The 19,474-nt window shown below is 36.8% G+C and overlaps 2 protein-coding genes across 2 annotated transcripts in view; both read right to left on the bottom strand.

Moving 5' to 3' along the window:
* LOC102802078 (anoctamin-7-like) overlaps positions 1–1,739 on the bottom strand; it is a 54,927-nt gene extending 53,188 nt beyond the window's left edge. Inside the window, exon 1 of the mRNA XM_085508332.1 lies at positions 1,210–1,739. Coding sequence (XP_085364458.1) covers positions 1,210–1,308 — 99 coding nt within the window. The 5' untranslated portion in view covers positions 1,309–1,739. The remainder of the gene's footprint in view (positions 1–1,209) is intronic.
* A 4,198-nt stretch (positions 1,740–5,937) lies between these two features.
* Positions 5,938–19,401, bottom strand: LOC100368820 (60S ribosome subunit biogenesis protein NIP7 homolog). Its single transcript, XM_002731097.4, has 6 exons — positions 19,256–19,401; positions 17,093–17,179; positions 16,194–16,332; positions 15,786–15,926; positions 14,724–14,865; positions 5,938–6,180 (listed from the first exon to the last, which is right to left on the bottom strand). Exons 1-5 carry the CDS (start codon positions 19,309–19,311, stop codon positions 14,746–14,748), a joined length of 543 nt encoding a protein of 180 aa, XP_002731143.1. The 5' UTR covers positions 19,312–19,401; the 3' UTR covers positions 5,938–6,180; positions 14,724–14,745.
* Between the last annotated feature and the right edge of the window lie 73 nt (positions 19,402–19,474).

Raw genomic sequence — 19,474 nt, 5'->3', positions numbered from 1 at the left:
ACAAGAACTATGACTCTTGAATGCTACAATTTTTTTTGCCAAAATGTTGGAGCCACATTGTGCTGATTTTTATGCATTTTTTCTAACAATCATGAGGAAATTAATCTGTGAAAGTTGATTTTGGCACTCAAAAGACCTTCAAATGTTGTAATTTTTTCCGCTAACATTTTTTCTAAAGATTCAGCACACTTTTACATGTTTTACTACATTTTGTATAACTATAATTTTGTGAACCATATGAACATAATTTCTCATTGTCATCATATTTTTTTAAGGTGGAAAAAATTATATGCAGGTTTATTTTGCGAAAGGAGACGCAATTTGACTTGGGCATTCAAACAGTTATATGTGAATGCCCCCCTCCCTCCCAAAGGTAATTTTTCACTGCTACACAATTTCTTGATTTGAGTGAATAATTTAGTGCCATCATAAAGAACAAACTTGAACTCTGTTTTGATATAGAGGATACAACCCAACATTCACTGGTCATTTAATCAGAATTAACTCAACAGCAAAGTTAAATATTTTTTTTTTATTCTAGAGTGAGTATATCTTTAAAATGACAAATTATAAAAATAGCAGTCATTAGGAAAACATTAACCCTCGCTGAACAAATTCCCTTTTAAGAGCCCCACCATTAAAGAAATTAACATCGGTTATTAATTATTAACCGACAGGTAGTGTACAGGGCATTAAACTGACTAAAAGCAGAACATGATAAAATGATGATTTTACGGATCTGCACTGTTTAGCTACCTTGAATGTCACGGTTGTTTTATTTAAATGCATGGAAATTGTATTTAAACGCAATGTGTGCTAGCAAATTTGGTTAATAAATAGGTCTGCACAGTGGATCGGATACAGTACATCAAAAAATACAATGCCTCACTTTCAAACCCGGATTTTGAAACCTTTTTTATTTACACGATTTTCAATGAACGATCGTGTTTGGTTTGACGAAGAGTAATAGAATCGTTTAGTCTACGGAAATGTAGCGCTGAATAAGGCATATTGGAATTCCGATGTACGAGTACAGGTGGATCCACATCATTGAATATGCATTTATGTTACGAAAGTATGAAACGACACTTCCACAGCCAGAACATGCCCTTATTATTAATAAATCCTCAATTAAATGTATATTTTAGATTGTCAGCTACGTTTTTTTTTTACATGAGTGTATAGAATAAATTGAACAACTGTACGTACCATCATCAGTTGGTCCTTGTTTATAAATGAAGCCGTATCGTCAGTGGAACCATACGTGTCCATTGGAACGGTGATGCCATTAGTTTCATTTCGCGACATTTTTTTTTCGTATTCACGCAACTAGACAGATCATTAAAGATTACAGTCCACAACCACAGACTCGGTTAAACGAGAGGGGGAATGTCTGGAAAATTACCATACACCGGCGGTACTGCAGTTTTTAGGAGTTTGACATGGTTCATTTGACAGACGAAACGCTTGTATCCACACTTGTACAATTCGCACACTTGTACTTTCCCCGATACCAGTACTTGTAAACAGAAGCTTAACCAGACTTTTAGACTGACACGAAAACTTTCGACAGTGCTCCTAACTCCAGCGTACTTCAAGCTATAACTGAATCATATTTGGGGCGGTATTTCTTGTCGAATGTTGCACTTTCATGGATCGTTGTTATTATTGACCGCCGTCCTGCTGCATAAACCACGTCCCAAATGATTCTGCTATTTAGGCGCCTTAACTTAATGAAAATATACAAGACGCCTGTGTCTCTGTTAGAAATTATAATATTATTACACCATGCCGACATTTTCCACAATAAAACATAATATATAATGTAAATTGAATCTATTTACCTGACTATAATAGCGTTTCCATCAAATATTACAAATTGTGTAACCACTTTCTAATAAGACCACCTAGGTGTGTGGTCGAAACAACCAACCTGTGGGATGGGCGACGTTGCTTGTTGTGGTGATCCCATTTTGCATAACACCATATTCCCGCAGGGTCACTATTACAATATTTATATTCGAATGAAGTAACAATTACGTGGATATTATATTTACTAGGGTCGACATATACCTAAAATGGCTGATAATAATTTTAGATTAATTAATTAATTAATTTTTTTTTTTAAAGTTAATGGTTTGTCAATTGTTTACGCTCACGTGAAACAAGATAATGTTAGAGATCATTTCTGAACTCCAAAAAAAAAAACACCACAAACAGAATTATTTTCAATGTACATATGACAATTATGAACTGGAATGGATGAAAATCAAATTATTACGTTTTTTCTCATCATAAACTGATAAACTATTGTTTTGGACTAAATGTACATCATCTAAATTAGCTACTAATCAACATTTTACAAAATACATATTAACAATTATGCAGATTTATTGGGCATAAAAGGTGTCAAAAGATGAATTTGGCATTGAAAATCTTAATAGTATAGAGGGCTCTGTTTAAAGCATCTAACCTAGGCTAGGATTTGTGTGATCCTCAAAGAATTGTAAGTGAGATCATTGGTTGGAGAGAAGAAATGAAATCAAATTTTATTCCATGTATAACCTTGTTTCTCATCCGCGTGAGACTTTGGTACTTTGATCATGATATTCCTACGAAAATGCAACTTGGGTTTGTTATGCGGCGGGCGGAAAAAAATGAAGATAAAAATAAGTTTATTTTAGCAATTTTTTTCACTTCGGCGGGTGCGAGAAATTACGCTGAAATAAATTTTTTTTTTTCATTTTCGGCTCCTGTTCATTCGGCGGGTTCGCGAAACAAGGGATAATAAAAGTCTGGCCTTACCTATAACACGCCAGATGTCTGATAAACTTGTTTTTATCACTTTAATACAGTGACTCATTTTATAATGGCCATAACTCATAATTAAATTTACCCTAATGTCATTTTAATTAACACTGTGCAAATACTGGAACCCTCATTTAGGAGAGAGATTTTCATTACAGAAAAGATATCAAAGTTTGTAGTATTGTATTTGCTCTATTACAAGCGCATCTCGAAAATAAGCTCATAAAAACTTAAAATTGTTCTTTCATGAATCCTTCAAATATTACTTATTTTAACCATAAAAACACCTCTAATTCATAATGGTAGTGAATATTTCACCAGGGTAACCTGGTTAATTTTCCCGAGGGCCCTTCTTCCTTTTCCATAATGGTCTGGACTTGTTGACTACATTTCACTTGTACAATCAGTTGGTGGCAGTGAAGTTGGGTGGGTTGATAAATATAACATTTTACTAATTTGAATTTTCCATCAGTGGATGACAGTTATCAAAAATGTTCAGAAAGTTTGAACCCAGACAGAAAATGTTCAGAAAGTTTGAACCCAGACAGAAAATGTTCAGAAAGTTTGAACCCAGACAGAAAATGTTCAGAAAGTTTGAACCCAGACAGAAAATGTTCAGAAAGTTTGAACCCAGACAGAAAATGTTCAGAAAGTTTGAATCCAGACAGAAAATGTTCAGAAAGTTTGAACCCAGACCCAAAATGCTCAGAAAGTTTGAATCCAGATCCGAAATGTTCAGAAAATTTAAATACAGACCCAAAATGTTCAGAAAGTTTGAATTCTAAACCAAAATGTTCAGAAAGTTTGAATCCAGATTCAAAATGTTCAAAAAGTTTGAATCCAGACTCAAAATGTTCAGAACAGTTGAATCCACACCCAAAATATTCAGAAAGTTTTAATTCAGACACAAAATGTTCAGAAAGCTTGGCACAAGGAGACAAGTTGTCCATACCAAATACCCATCCTCATAGCAGCACTTAAACACAAGCAATAGTAAGGCAACAGGTAGTGGCCAGATAAATAGTAAAGAATTGGCTAAAAGGTTAATTTGTAAGTGCACTTAGTGAACTCATAGCAAACGAGATATATGTAACATAACGACTGCCGCTCATGGTATGCAATATGCAATATCATTATACATTGGTATTTTACAGGGTTTGACCGGACAAGGAAGTGCGCTGATTTTGTTCTAAACTTTTTAGATTTCAGCATTCCCATGATGTATCCTTGGAAGGAAAAGATGTATAATAATAAGAATCGCATTGACCTCTAGTGCGCGTCGGTCGATACTCCACCTGTACTGTCTTCGTGCATACTTTGAGGTATCCTCTTAATAGCCCATACCGGTATGTACATCCTAAAAGCCCTCTAGCGATCGAGTTGAGAAAAGAAGTGAAGGAGAAGTTTGTCTTAACAATAGAATCACACTACATTTTAATGGCCGCAGAATCAATATTTTACAAAATACAAAACACTTTGTACTATATCACTGAATTAATGCACCAATCATCAAGCAGCACGAATGTCGTGTAAACCAATGTAATTTGTAGACATTGATATAGGTCCCGAACACTAAGCAAAGCAGTGACTGTAGCGTTTTAAATAAACAACTATCTTTGAAGTTTGAAGATGATATTGTGACGAATGGCTCAGATATACACTTTTATTTCACTATTGGGTAACATTTTGTACATCAAAAACAAAGTGCATTTTGAGAATGCAGTCATATGAAATGCACAATAACTAGTCATTTTATCTGACCAGATGATTTACGTAGGAGTAGATGATGTATTGTAATACAACTATGAATCCAGTCGCCGGGAAACCACCAACATATGGAAGTTTAACAAGTTAAGACACAAAGGAATTCAGCAATGATGTTCTTGTTCTGTGTTGAATACACAATTCATAAAGCAGGCACGATACAATAGGTTCAATGTGATAAAACCAACTTTTATTACAAAACATGTCCCGACTTGAGAGACAATGTACATCTATAGAGTTTTAACAAATCTTCTCACCCACTTCATTTTATATGGTTGACCCACCAATTCCCAATTTGAAAAGTCAAATGTAATAGTCAAGTCCTGGAGTTATTTACGCCTTTCTGAAAAAGTTTTTTCTTGCCAAGGTCAAATCTTAAGTTTACAGGTGAAAGATCTCCATAAATGTAGGAGATTACGCCACATTTTTTGCAATCCAAATTTTGCACATTTTTATGATTTTTTTTATAACCAGATGGATCTTCTAATGGACACGATGTGATCAAAACTTTAAACGAACAATGATGCAGGTTTATGATGTGAATTGTGATAAAAGCTGAATTGGGCACACAAAGTGTTACATTATGAGTTGTAATACCAAACCAGCATTGACACATAATTCATAATTTTGAATGATGTAATCAAAAATAATATCATAAATAACAATAACAACAGCTGTGTCACAAGGTCAAACACAGTCACAGCTGACAACATTAAAGTTGAATGAATGCCAAAGTCAACCACTGTCTTCTTTCACAAAATATACCTGCATACTGTGAAATACTTTATTTTAGCTGGAATTAATTTTTGCTGTAAAGACTTTTTTGGCATTTTGAATGGAATTTATTTTCACTGATTTTTGGCGAGTTGAATATATAGTATAGAAAAAAAGTAATATTCGCTGGATTTTATTTTCACTGAATCATTCTTTCCACGAAAATAGCGAAAATTAATTCCAAACGAAAATAAAGTATTTTACGGTATTTGTTTTCAAATTGTTTCATCATTTATTAAGACCTGTAGCCAATTTAAAATGTACATTTGATCCATAATGCATGAATAATTGATTCAAAATACAAATAAAATCGAGGAAAATTATTTTATGCAAATTAGAGAGTGCAAACATGATACGTAAGAATCAAATTCTCAGTATATTGATGATAAAACCGTGCAACTTTGCAATGTTTTGTTTCATGCACTGCACTCGGATAAAGGCTTCAAGAGAATTTGCTTCAAATCCAAAACAGAATAAATTTTTAAAATTTAAAATACAATTCAAAGAATAGCAGACATAACCAATAATATAGGCAGTTGTATTATGAACGATTATTATCCTCCCCACGCAAAAACGCATATTTATCATGTATTCTATAATACTGACAATCTTTGAAAATCCGACAGGAGATCAAGCGTTAAATCAAACACGGTATATTTGATAAACCAAGGATTCAAACAATCCAGCATATTGGTGATGTCATCAATGAGAATATTACGCATGCCTGAACAGTAGCAGTTTGGATGACGAGGGTTTCAATCCTTAATTCGGTGGGAGCCGGAACCCTTTGCAGTTGATAACGATGGTAGCGTCAACATGTCATTTCTGCAGAACCTACGAAGATAAACAAGATTTAGGAAAATTATTATGCCGATATAGCAGCTACACAGGTTTAACAAAGAATAGTAAGTGTGCCTCCAACACTTGAGGTCAAATCTACTGGCCAAGATTTATTTAACACGAGGGAAATTTTTGAGGGAAAAAGGAGTTTTTAAAGGCATTTACTTTGACTACATTTGTAACTGAACATTCAGAATGAAATAATTCCCATTGAACCATGATAGAGACATTACCGTACTTGCAGTAAAGTTCAGTTAACAAAAATATATTAAAAAGTTTGCAAGCAAAAAAAATAAATTACCAACATCGTAAGATCACTGTAGGATAATACTGTAAAATACTTTATTTTAGCTCGAATTAATTTTCGCTGAATAAACTTTTTTTGTGTTTTGTATGTTTTGTATGGATATGTAAAATATATTCGCTTGATTTTATTTTCACAGAATCAGTCCTTCAGCGAAAATAGTGAAAATTAATTTGAAGTGAAAAGTATATCACAGTACGTCGTGTGCAGGATCCTGGTACACTCTAAAGGTACTGTTGTATGAACCCTAAAGGTCACACATCCTGGTACATTCTGAGGGTATTGTTGTATGAACCCTAAAGGTCACACATCCTGGTACATTCTGAGGGTATTGTTGTATGAACCCTAAAGGTCACACATCCTGGTACATTCTGAGGGTATTGTTGTATGAACCCTAAAGGTCACATATCCTGGTACATTCTGAGGGTATTGTTGTATGAACCCTAAAGGTCACACATCCTGGTACATTCTGAGGGTATTGTTGTATGAACCCTAAAGGTCACACATCCTGGTACATTCTGAGGGTACTGTTGTATGAACCCGAAAGATTACACATCCTGTACATACTGAGGGTATTGTTGTATGAACCCTAAAGGTCACACATCCTGGTACATTCTGATGGTACTGTTGTATAAACCCTAAAGGTCACACATCCTGGTACATTCTGAGGGTACTGTTGTATGAACCCGAAAGATTACACATCCTGGTACATTCTGAGGGTATTGTTGTATGAACCCCAAAGGTCACACATCCTGGTACATTCTGAGGGTACTGTTGTATGAACCCTAAAGGTCACACATCCTGGTACATTCTGAGGGTACTGTTGTATGAACCCTAAAGGTCACACATCCTGGTACATTCTGAGGGTATTGTTATATGAACCCTAAAGGTCACACATCCTGGTACATTCTGAGGGTATTGTTGTATGAACCCTAAAGGTCACACATCCTGGTACATTCTGAGGGTACTGTTGTATGAACCCTAAAGGTCACACATCCTGGTACATTCTGAGGGTACTGTTGTATGAACCCTAAAGGTCACACATCCTGGTACATTCTGAGGGTATTGTTATATGAACCCTAAAGGTCACACATCCTGGTACATTCTGAGGGTATTGTTGTATGAACCCTAAAGGTCACACATCCTGGTACATTCTGAGGGTACTGTTGTATGAACCCTAAAGGTCACACATCCTGGTACATTCTGAGGGTATTGTTGTATGAACCCTAAAGGTCACACATCCTGGTACATTCTGAGGGTATTGTTGTATGAACCCTAAAGGTCACATATCCTGGTACATTCTGAGGGTATTGTATGAACCCTAAAGGTCACACATCCTGGTACATTCTGAGGGTATTGTTGTATGAACCCTAAAGGTCACACATCTTGGTACATTCTGAGGGTATTATTGTATGAACCCTAAAGGTCACACATCCTGGTACATTCTGAGGGTATTGTTGTATGGACCCTAAAGGTCACACATCATGGTACATTCTGAGGGTATTGTTGTATGAACCCTAAAGGTCACACATCCTGGTACATTCTGAGGGTACTGTTGTATGAACCCGAAAGATTACACATCCTGTACATACTGAGGGTATTGTTGTATGAACCCTAAAGGTCACACATCCTGGTACATTCTGAGGGTACTGTTGTATGAACCCGAAAGATTACACATCCTGGTACATTCTGAGGGTATTGTTGTATGAACCCCAAAGGTCACACATCCTGGAACATTCTGAGGGTACTGTTGTATGAACCCTAAAGGTCACACATCCTGGTACATTCTGAGGGTACTGTTGTATGAACCCTAAAGGTCACACATCCTGGTACATTCTGAGGGTATTGTTATATGAACTCTAAAGGTCACACATCCTGGTACATTCTGAGGGTATTGTTGTATGAACCCTAAAGGTCACACATCCTGGTACATTCTGAGGGTATTGTTGTATGAACCCTAAAGGTCACACATCCTGGTACATTCTGAGGGTATTGTTGTATGAACCCTAAAGGTCACACATCCTGGTACATTCTGAGGGTATTGTTGTATGAACCCTAAAGGTCACACATCCTGTACATTCCGAGGGTATTGTTGTATGAACCCTAAAGGTCACACATCCTGGTACATTCTGAGGGTATTGTTGTATGAACCCTAAAGGTCACACATCCTGGTACATTCTGAGGGTACTGTTGTATAAACCTTAAAGGTCACACATCCTGGTACATTCTGAGGGTACTGTTGTATGAACCCGAAAGATTACACATCCTGGTACATTCTGAGGGTGTTGTTGTATGAACCCTAAAGGTCACACATCTTGGTACATTCTGAGGGTATTATTGTATGAACCCTAAAGGTCACACATCCTGGTACATTATGAGGGTATTGTTGTATGAACCCTAAAGGTCACACATCCTGGTACATTCTGAGGGTATTGTTGTATGAACCCTAAAGGTCACACATCCTGGTACATTCTGAGGGTACTGTTGTATAAACCCTAAAGGTCACACATCCTGGTACATTCTGAGGGTACTGTTGTATGAACCCGAAAGATTACACATCCTGGTACATTCTGAGGGTATTGTTGTATGAACCCCAAAGGTCACACATCCTGGTACATTCTGAGGGTACTGTTGTATGAACCCTAAAGGTCACACATCCTGGTACATTCTGAGGGTACTGTTGTATGAACCCTAAAGGTCACACATCCTGGTACATTCTGAGGGTATTGTTGTATGAACCCTAAAGGTCACACATCCTGGTACATTCTGAGGGTATTGTTGTATGAACCCTAAAGGTCACACATCCTGGTACATTCTGAGGGTATTGTTGTATGAACCCTAAAGGTCACACATCCTGGTACATTCTGAGGGTATTGTTGTATGAACCCTAAAGGTCACACATCCTGGTACATTCTGAGGGTATTGTTGTATGAACCCTAAAGGTCACACATCCTGTACATTCCGAGGGTATTGTTGTATGAACCCTAAAGGTCACACATCCTGGTACATTCTGAGGGTACTGTTGTATAAACCTTAAAGGTCACACATCCTGGTACATTCTGAGGGTATTGTTGTATGAACCCTAAAGGTCACACATCCTGTACATTCCGAGGGTATTGTTGTATGAACCCTAAAGGTCACACATCCTGGTACATTCTGAGGGTACTGTTGTATAAACCTTAAAGGTCACACATCCTGTACATTCCGAGGGTATTGTTGTATGAACCCTAAAGGTCACACATCCTGGTACATTCTGAGGGTATTGTTGTATGAACCCTAAAGGTCACACATCCTGGTACATTCTGAGGGTATTGTTGTATGAACCCTAAAGGTCACACATCCTGTACATTCTGAGGGTATTGTTGTATGAACCCTAAAGGTCACACATCCTGGTACATTCTGAGGGTACTGTTGTATAAACCTTAAAGGTCACACATCCTGGTACATTCTGAGGGTACTGTTGTATGAACCCGAAAGATTACACATCCTGGTACATTCTGAGGGTATTGTTGTATGAACCCTAAAGGTCACACATCCTGGTACATTCTGAGGGTATTGTTGTATGAACCCTAAAGGTCACACATCCTGTACATTCTGAGGGTATTGTTGTATGAACCCTAAAGGTCACACATCCTGGTACATTCGGAGGGTACTATTGTATGAACCCTAAAGGTCACACATCCTGGTACATACTGAGGGTATTGTTGTATGAACCCTAAAGGTCACACATCCTGGTACATTCTGAGGGTATTGTTGTATGAACCCTAAAGGTCACATATCCTGGTACATTCTGAGGGTATTGTATGAACCCTAAAGGTCACACATCCTGGTACATTCTGAGGGTATTGTTGTATGAACCCTAAAGGTCACACATCTTGGTACATTCTGAGGGTATTATTGTATGAACCCTAAAGGTCACACATCCTGGTACATTCTGAGGGTATTGTTGTATGGACCCTAAAGGTCACACATCCTGGTACATTCTGAGGGTATTGTTGTATGAACCCTAAAGGTCACACATCCTGGTACATTCTGAGGGTACTGTTGTATGAACCCGAAAGATTACACATCCTGTACATACTGAGGGTATTGTTGTATGAACCCTAAAGGTCACACATCCTGGTACATTCTGAGGGTACTGTTGTATGAACCCGAAAGATTACACATCCTGGTACATTCTGAGGGTATTGTTGTATGAACCCCAAAGGTCACACATCCTGGTACATTCTGAGGGTACTGTTGTATGAACCCTAAAGGTCACACATCCTGGTACATTCTGAGGGTACTGTTGTATGAACCCTAAAGGTCACACATCCTGGTACATTCTGAGGGTATTGTTATATGAACCCTAAAGGTCACACATCCTGGTACATTCTGAGGGTATTGTTGTATGAACCCTAAAGGTCACACATCCTGGTACATTCTGAGGGTATTGTTGTATGAACCCTAAAGGTCACACATCCTGGTACATTCTGAGGGTATTGTTGTATGAACCCTAAAGGTCACACATCCTGGTACATTCTGAGGGTATTGTTGTATGAACCCTAAAGGTCACACATCCTGTACATTCCGAGGGTATTGTTGTATGAACCCTAAAGGTCACACATCCTGGTACATTCTGAGGGTATTGTTGTATGAACCCTAAAGGTCACACATCCTGGTACATTCTGAGGGTACTGTTGTATAAACCTTAAAGGTCACACATCCTGGTACATTCTGAGGGTACTGTTGTATGAACCCGAAAGATTACACATCCTGGTACATTCTGAGGGTATTGTTGTATGAACCCTAAAGGTCACACATCTTGGTACATTCTGAGGGTATTATTGTATGAACCCTAAAGGTCACACATCCTGGTACATTATGAGGGTATTGTTGTATGAACCCTAAAGGTCACACATCCTGGTACATTCTGAGGGTATTGTTGTATGAACCCTAAAGGTCACACATCCTGGTACATTCTGAGGGTACTGTTGTATGAACCCGAAAGATTACACATCCTGTACATACTGAGGGTATTGTTGTATGAACCCTAAAGGTCACACATCCTGGTACATTCTGATGGTACTGTTGTATAAACCCTAAAGGTCACACATCCTGGTACATTCTGAGGGTACTGTTGTATGAACCCGAAAGATTACACATCCTGGTACATTCTGAGGGTATTGTTGTATGAACCCCAAAGGTCACACATCCTGGTACATTCTGAGGGTACTGTTGTATGAACCCTAAAGGTCACACATCCTGGTACATTCTGAGGGTACTGTTGTATGAACCCTAAAGGTCACACATCCTGGTACATTCTGAGGGTATTGTTGTATGAACCCTAAAGGTCACACATCCTGGTACATTCTGAGGGTATTGTTGTATGAACCCTAAAGGTCACACATCCTGGTACATTCTGAGGGTATTGTTGTATGAACCCTAAAGGTCACACATCCTGGTACATTCTGAGGGTATTGTTGTATGAACCCTAAAGGTCACACATCCTGGTACATTCTGAGGGTATTGTTGTATGAACCCTAAAGGTCACACATCCTGTACATTCTGAGGGTATTGTTGTATGAACCCTAAAGGTCACACATCCTGGTACATTCTGAGGGTACTGTTGTATAAACCTTAAAGGTCACACATCCTGGTACATTCTGAGGGTATTGTTGTATGAACCCTAAAGGTCACACATCCTGTACATTCCGAGGGTATTGTTGTATGAACCCTAAAGGTCACACATCCTGGTACATTCTGAGGGTACTGTTGTATAAACCTTAAAGGTCACACATCCTGTACATTCCGAGGGTATTGTTGTATGAACCCTAAAGGTCACACATCCTGGTACATTCTGAGGGTATTGTTGTATGAACCCTAAAGGTCACACATCCTGGTACATTCTGAGGGTATTGTTGTATGAACCCTAAAGGTCACACATCCTGTACATTCTGAGGGTATTGTTGTATGAACCCTAAAGGTCACACATCCTGGTACATTCTGAGGGTACTGTTGTATAAACCTTAAAGGTCACACATCCTGGTACATTCTGAGGGTACTGTTGTATGAACCCGAAAGATTACACATCCTGGTACATTCTGAGGGTATTGTTGTATGAACCCTAAAGGTCACACATCCTGGTACATTCTGAGGGTATTGTTGTATGAACCCTAAAGGTCACACATCCTGTACATTCTGAGGGTATTGTTGTATGAACCCTAAAGGTCACACATCCTGGTACATTCGGAGGGTACTATTGTATGAACCCTAAAGGTCACACATCCTGGTACATTCTGAGGGTATTGTTGTATGAACCCTAAAGGTCACACATCCAGGTACACTGAGGGTATTGTTGTATGAACCCAAAAGGTCACACATCCTGGTACATTCTGAGGGTACTATTGTATAAACCCTAAAGGTCACACATCCTGGTACATTCTGAGGGTATTGTTATATGAACCCTAAAGGTCACACATCCTGTACATTCTGAGGGTATTGTTGTATGAACCCTAAAGGTCACACATCCTGGTACATTCGGAGGGTACTATTGTATGAACCCTAAAGGTCACACATCCTGGTACTTTCTGAGGGTACAACACTACATTACTTGTCATGTTTGACGTAAAAAACATTGAAAACGTCCCATTGCTGGTAAATTTTCCTCTCCGAAGAAGCAGTCTTTTTAGGAATGATATATAACATTTTAATGATATATAACATATAATGATATATTTTCTTTTTTTAGTAATTCCCCAAAAATACATCAATCTTACATAAATTAGAATAGAATGTATTTCCAAAGTTACAAGGGTGTTGTAGTGTAACCAGTAATCAAGTTGAGTTGCCAATTTTGAAATTTCAAAGTCAGTGTATCCAATCTTTATTTCTATATGTTAAAAAATTGCTGAATAATTTTAATGAACACAAAATGAGGCAAGGACTGAAGAGTAACAGTATGGTCAGTAGCAGAATATATCAACGTCACAAATTCAATATGCTGGATAATCTTTAAGCATATTAAGTACATACACAATGGTATATATTAACAACGGCTGTTACCAGCTTGTATCAGTTAAAGACAAAATAAAATGGTTATTAATATTTATGACAACTAATTAGAAGGTTATTTATTGGTGATGATAAATAACTAACAGCAAGTATACGAGAATGCACGCCGAGGTAAACGATGCAAAAAATATATTGGGAATGGAGATGTATAATGATAGGCATCATCATTAAAATGTAACAGTTGTATTAATTAATGTTAGAAGTTTGACTTTTATTACCCATTTGTTGTCAGTCATGAATTTTTTATTTGCATTCAATGCAGTGTCATAATGGTTATGACTAAATTAAAAAAAAATATCTCAAAGAATTTAAGTTGAAAATAAGCATTTCACACTGCAGCTTAACTATTAACCCATTGAATTTTTGTTTGCCACAAATCTGGTGTAACATTTACAAATTTAAATGTAGTTTTCTATAATTTTTTTTTTTTTTTTGAACCAAGTAGACAAAACATTTTGGTGGAATTTTGTGAATTGTGACAAAAGTTGACCTTGGTTCTCAAAAGATTACTCTAATTTTGTAAACTCTTCAAATTACCTTCAAATTACTCCTGGTTAAGTAAATAACTGATTTGAAATATTAGCAGGCATTCCTAGTACCAGTAGTTTGAAATCGTACAATGGCGCCCTCTAGTGGTGAAGACCATTTTTACTTTCTCTCAATGAAAAAGGTCAGCACAGATGGCAGAAATTTACGCTCCTGGATAGTTAGTTTTTTTTTTTTAATGATTTTCACATTTCCTGCTCACCCACTGTTGAACAAATATTTCAGATATTTCTGGATCTATGCTGGGTTTAATTTTGGCCTACTTCACTGATACCTAAATATGTTATAAATAAATATGTTAAGTAAAGAATGTACCAGGATTAAATATTAAAGTTGTTTCTTCACAAACTAGTCAATTTAAAACCTACATCTAACCAGCTAAAATTAAACCCACTAAATATTTCTCTTTAAACAATTCCTTAGACCTTAGGTGCAAATGGTCAACGAGATGAGAACTCATTGACAGAAAGAGGACCACATGACTTGTTTCCACCCTCCTTCAAATAGTGTTGCGTTATCATCCACTTATCTACATAGCTATGAAACATAATAGAGAATTGGAAGGGCAAAAATATGTTGCATCGCATTTAACAAATCACAACTCGTTTGTTTCATACCATGTGTGTGGTCTTACCTGTTTTGTAATAAAATAAATATTATGTTAGAGTCTCTTCATGTCTGATGTATTCTCCTATATCAGCTTGGTGAAATAATACTATACTCATTGGATCTGTACGCCTACAGTCTTGTGTAGATTTGGCAGCCACCCCAAAACCCTATATAGAAAAATAACAAATTTCAGAATAAATTATATCCCCATATAGAATTTAAGATTGTAAGGAATTGTTTATATGCTCTTTAACATTGACATTCAAATTCTGTAAACATTACTAAATTTGAATCCACATTTCATGTTTTTTTCAGAAATATATTTACACTACCTACAAGGTTTTACCGTACTTCCCCGGTCATAAATCTAGGGGCCTGATTATGTATATAAAAAATCAGGGAAAGTAAGAAGAAGGCTTTATATATATATATATATATATATTATCTGAATGACAATTTTCATTTACCAGATTAGGGGGGAAAAAATTGCAAAATGAGTTGCATCATTGATGCCATTGATTGAATATTTTCACAATGAAGAAACAAAAATATGCACATTTTATTACAATATTATTTACACACCATCTGAATTTATGGTGTAAAAATATTAGGGTAGGGGAAAACAGCTCAACACAAGATTTTCATCATTATTATCATTGTGGAATGTTTTCGATCGTACCCAAACTCTTGATGCAAATTAATTTCCGCCATGTTTTTTTGCATGATAGTTTCCCAACATTTCCTACCCTAACAGGTTAAGTCTGTTATTAACCAATTAGAATCTGTTTAATACTGACAATTCTCCAGAAAATTTCTGAATATTGATGACGTAATTTTTTTTAACATAATGCAAAAGTGAATTACCGTGATGTTAAAATACGATCTGCTAGCATTGATTTCAACAAAAAAACAGCAAAATTAAAAAAAAAATTGACGATTCATAATTTTCAACACATTTCGCGGTTGTCAACAAGGTCACACTGAAGCACAGTTTACTCGTTCACACCACATTTATGATAATAAACACTGTAATTATTTGGAAAAGTAATAGTTTTTGTGTTTTGTGCTGTATTCTTTATCTACTCACCAGTGGTACATCACTCATGGAATATACAACAACCCCTTGATATTGTGCAGTATTCTCTGTAATTCTTCCTAAGCCAGATTTCGCAACATGGTTGCCATAGAGAAAAGACTGTTCTGAACCAGGTTTCACCCACACTTTGTACTAGAATAGAAAAATGCATGATCACAACATCTGCTGAGCATTGGCCGATTCAATCGCCATAATGTTGTGTAAACTTCATACATAGCAGTATTGCTTCATATTCTACCAGGGTTTTTTTAGAAAAAAATATGAAGAGGGAGCACACCTCTGAAGAAAGTAATTATAGGTCCAGAAACCTGAGAAATTAAGACATTATGAACTGTTGAGCATTACGGTAAGAGGGCACTGCACCCGGGTATGAGGGCACTGCGCTCCTGTTCTACTTACTTTGGCATATGGAGACAAAAAGTCTAAAGCTGTTATGTGCAGACGAAACTTGTACGATTTTGTGAATTTACCAAAACAAGTGCCAAAGCTAACAAGATGTTTTCTGGTCACATTTGCAGCTCTCTTCATCAAAGCTTCCCTGGAAAAAAAAAATAATAAGTCACTATAAATAGTTTCAACTCCAGAACTTAGAACAATTTCTGTGAAAATAGTGTACCTATGAACAATTCACCGCAGTTAGATCACCTCAGGTTTACCCTGCGATAACAAGAAATTATCAATTTGTGATGCAAAAATGAGGTATGCTCTAATTCTCTGTACTATCCTAAATAGCCACTGCAGTCATGCAGCGCTTTAAAGAGACAAGTTGAGAAACTGCAAGACCATCGTTGAATTGTTTCTGAGTTGGATGTTGATTTTGGTTTCAAAAAACCCGGAAAAGTGTTCTGTGTGTAATTAGGTGTTCGTATGCAAGAGATTTTTTTACACAAAAGCAACGATTTAGAAATATTTTTGCCCAAACAAGTCATTTGTTTGTGATAGCTCAGTATTTTTTTCCTGATTTGTAGGAATCCAAAAAACACGTTTCTCAATTTGTCTATTCAGTTTCAAGGGATAATCAAGATACTGTAGTTTCATGACAAGAATAACCAGCAGCACAAAATACTCTCGTCTTCATTTTCCTTCAGAAATTAAGACAAAATTTTTTTAGTACCAGTAAAAAGTGAAAATTTACTCAAATTTTGTCTGTTGGCTTCAAAATTAGGGTTCATTTCCACAAAAGAATATAAGAAGAAAGTGCAGAAAAATCTGAGCAATAAAATCTGGTGGAGGAAAAGTTAAAAGTATAAACAGCCATCACACATAAATATTACTTTATATGTTCCAACCTGTCTTACCTGACATAGTAGACTCTGTCTCTATGAAATCTAAAACAATATTGCCCATCAGGTCTGTCTATTAATAATTTTATATTTTCACCAATACTGAAAAAAAAGAATACGAGAATACATGATAAGCCGTTTTTTTTGGTAATTTTCCCTGTACAGTTTTCAGTTCAGATTTTTTTTACCCGTCCCCCCCCCTCCCAAAGTTGCTAATGGACAACCCCTAAAACAAAGTCTTTTTGCTGATAAATGAGAATCTTGAATCGGCTTCCTTTCCAGAAAATTTTCACAAAAACATAATAATTACAAGGCTTAAGGTAGAAAATCCCCCAGAGATAGAGGGTGACATATGGTGAAACAATTATGAGTGTCTTACAATAAACTACAAAAAAAGAATGACATTATTTATAGTGTGTTTATAATGATAAAATGTGTTCTTATTCTGGTCTCCATGGAAACTGTTGCTATTGCCATTTTAATGCATATTATTTGACAGTTTTTCTCAAACAGATTGTCAGTGATTTAAAAACGTCCACTTATTGACTAATATTAAAATGATTAATCATAGACTGATATTGCCACTGCTATATGCACCAAACTGTATGCACATTTTACCTTACATTGGCCCCAAATTTGGGTTCAGTCTCATTTTCTAGTTTGAATTATATAGATTTATTATCTGCCTACATGTAACAGTACATCAAAATACATGTCCAACATTTGAGTGCTCATAACCTGCACCACCCTGAGGCTATGAATAGCCTCAATATACAACAGTACATAAATAATATTGTAATAAATTGTGCAAATTTTTTTTTATCATTTTGCTTCATTGTGAATGTGTTTGGGGAAATCAATGACGCAAACCCATTTCACAATTTATTTTCCCCAAAAAGACACAATATTCCCCCTAATATGGAGAACGAAAATTGTCAAAAAAAAACAAAAACATCTATTCTTAGGTGGTAAACACCCACCCCTCTTATTTTTTCAAATTTTACATGTAGAGGCTACTGGGCTTTTGACTGGAGAAGTACCGTAAATATTCTAATTTACGCGTCACATTTCAGAACATTGCTCAGCGACCTCACCAACCTCGCCAACTTGCTCAGTGACCTCGCCAACTTGCTCAGTGACCTCGCCAACTTGCTCAGTGACCTCGCCAACTTGCTCAGTGACCTCGCCAACTTGCTCAGTGACCTCGCCAACTTGCTCAGTGACCTCACCAACTCGCTCAGTGACCTCAACAACTTGCTCAGTGACCTCAACAACTTGCTCAGTGACCTCACCAACTTGCTCAGTGACCTCACCAACTCGCTCAGTGACCTCACCAACTCGCTCAGTGACCTCAACAACTTGCTCAGTGACCTCACCAACTTGCTCAGTGACCTCACCAACTCCCTCAGTGACCTTACCAACTCGCTCAGTGACCTCAACAACTTGCTCAGTGACCTCAACAACTTGCTCAGTGACCTCACAAACTCGCTCAGTGACCTCACCAACTCGCTCAGTGACCTCAACAACTTGCTCAGTGACCTCAACAACTTGCTCTTTACTTTTCATGTAGTTATTTTTCTTTTACTAATACATTTGTTTTTTGTATCTGATTTGTAACCCTTTTCATTCACTCCGGGGGATGTTATATGTTAATAAATAAACTTAAGCTCAGTGACATCACCATGCAACTTCACCAACTTGCTCTGTGTCCTCACAAACTTGATCAGTAGTGCCTTCGCGAATTTGCTCTGTGGAATCATCTGGGTAACTTTTCTCCCAATTCTACATATAATTACCATTCATAAGAAAATTAATATCTAAATTGATATTCTAAGAGAAAATAGAAAAGGTGCTCGGCGCCGAATTTCCCGTAGGTACATGTAATAATAATAATAATGCTTGTTCGCCATAGATTTGATATAGGCAAGACAGAAAGTAAGTGTAAATATACTACACGTTATTTGAAATATTCCATAAAATACAAAACCTGCACTATTACAATGAAAGACTATAGAGATCTTCTCTATAGTCTTTGCTATAATCACGGTTACTGGAGGATTCTAGTAACCGTGCTATAATCGAGGAGGTACCATGTGTGTATGATAAGTCAATATCCCTGAACTACCACAGAAACACAAATACGGTTGAGAACTTGGGATCTATACGAATTATACTTACTATTTAGACAATTTTTCAAACAAAGCTTTAGTTTCTTCATCTGTTAGTGGCCTCATTGTGAATAATTATTCCGGCGTAATGTAAATGTCAGACGTAAAATGAAGAAAACGTGTTGTAAATGATACACCACGTTGTTTTTTTTAATTACCTTTCTGCGCAAGCTCGGTGACTTTAGTCGAGTGCAGTGGATTGTGGGGAAATTGTACATACTAATTTGCA

The sequence above is a fragment of the Saccoglossus kowalevskii genome, chromosome 15, assembly GCF_978046115.1.
Source record: "Saccoglossus kowalevskii chromosome 15, keSacKowa6.1, whole genome shotgun sequence".
Lineage (NCBI taxonomy): Eukaryota > Metazoa > Hemichordata > Enteropneusta > Harrimaniidae > Saccoglossus > Saccoglossus kowalevskii.
This window is presented reverse-complemented; position numbering and strand designations above follow the sequence as displayed.

Excerpts from the sequence above, each read along its gene's own strand:
- LOC100368820 (XM_002731097.4), bottom strand. The coding sequence starts at position 19,311 with ATGAGGCCACTAACAGATGAAGAAACTAAAGCTTTGTTTGAAAAATTG. Across the intron at positions 17,180-19,255 it reads TTTGAAAAATTGTCTAAATA|TATTGGTGAAAATATAAAAT; the intron begins GTAAGTATAATT and ends CTTTTTTTTCAG. Across the intron at positions 15,927-16,193 it reads TTTTGTCTCCATATGCCAAA|TACAAAGTGTGGGTGAAACC; the intron begins GTAAGTAGAACA and ends TTTCTATTCTAG.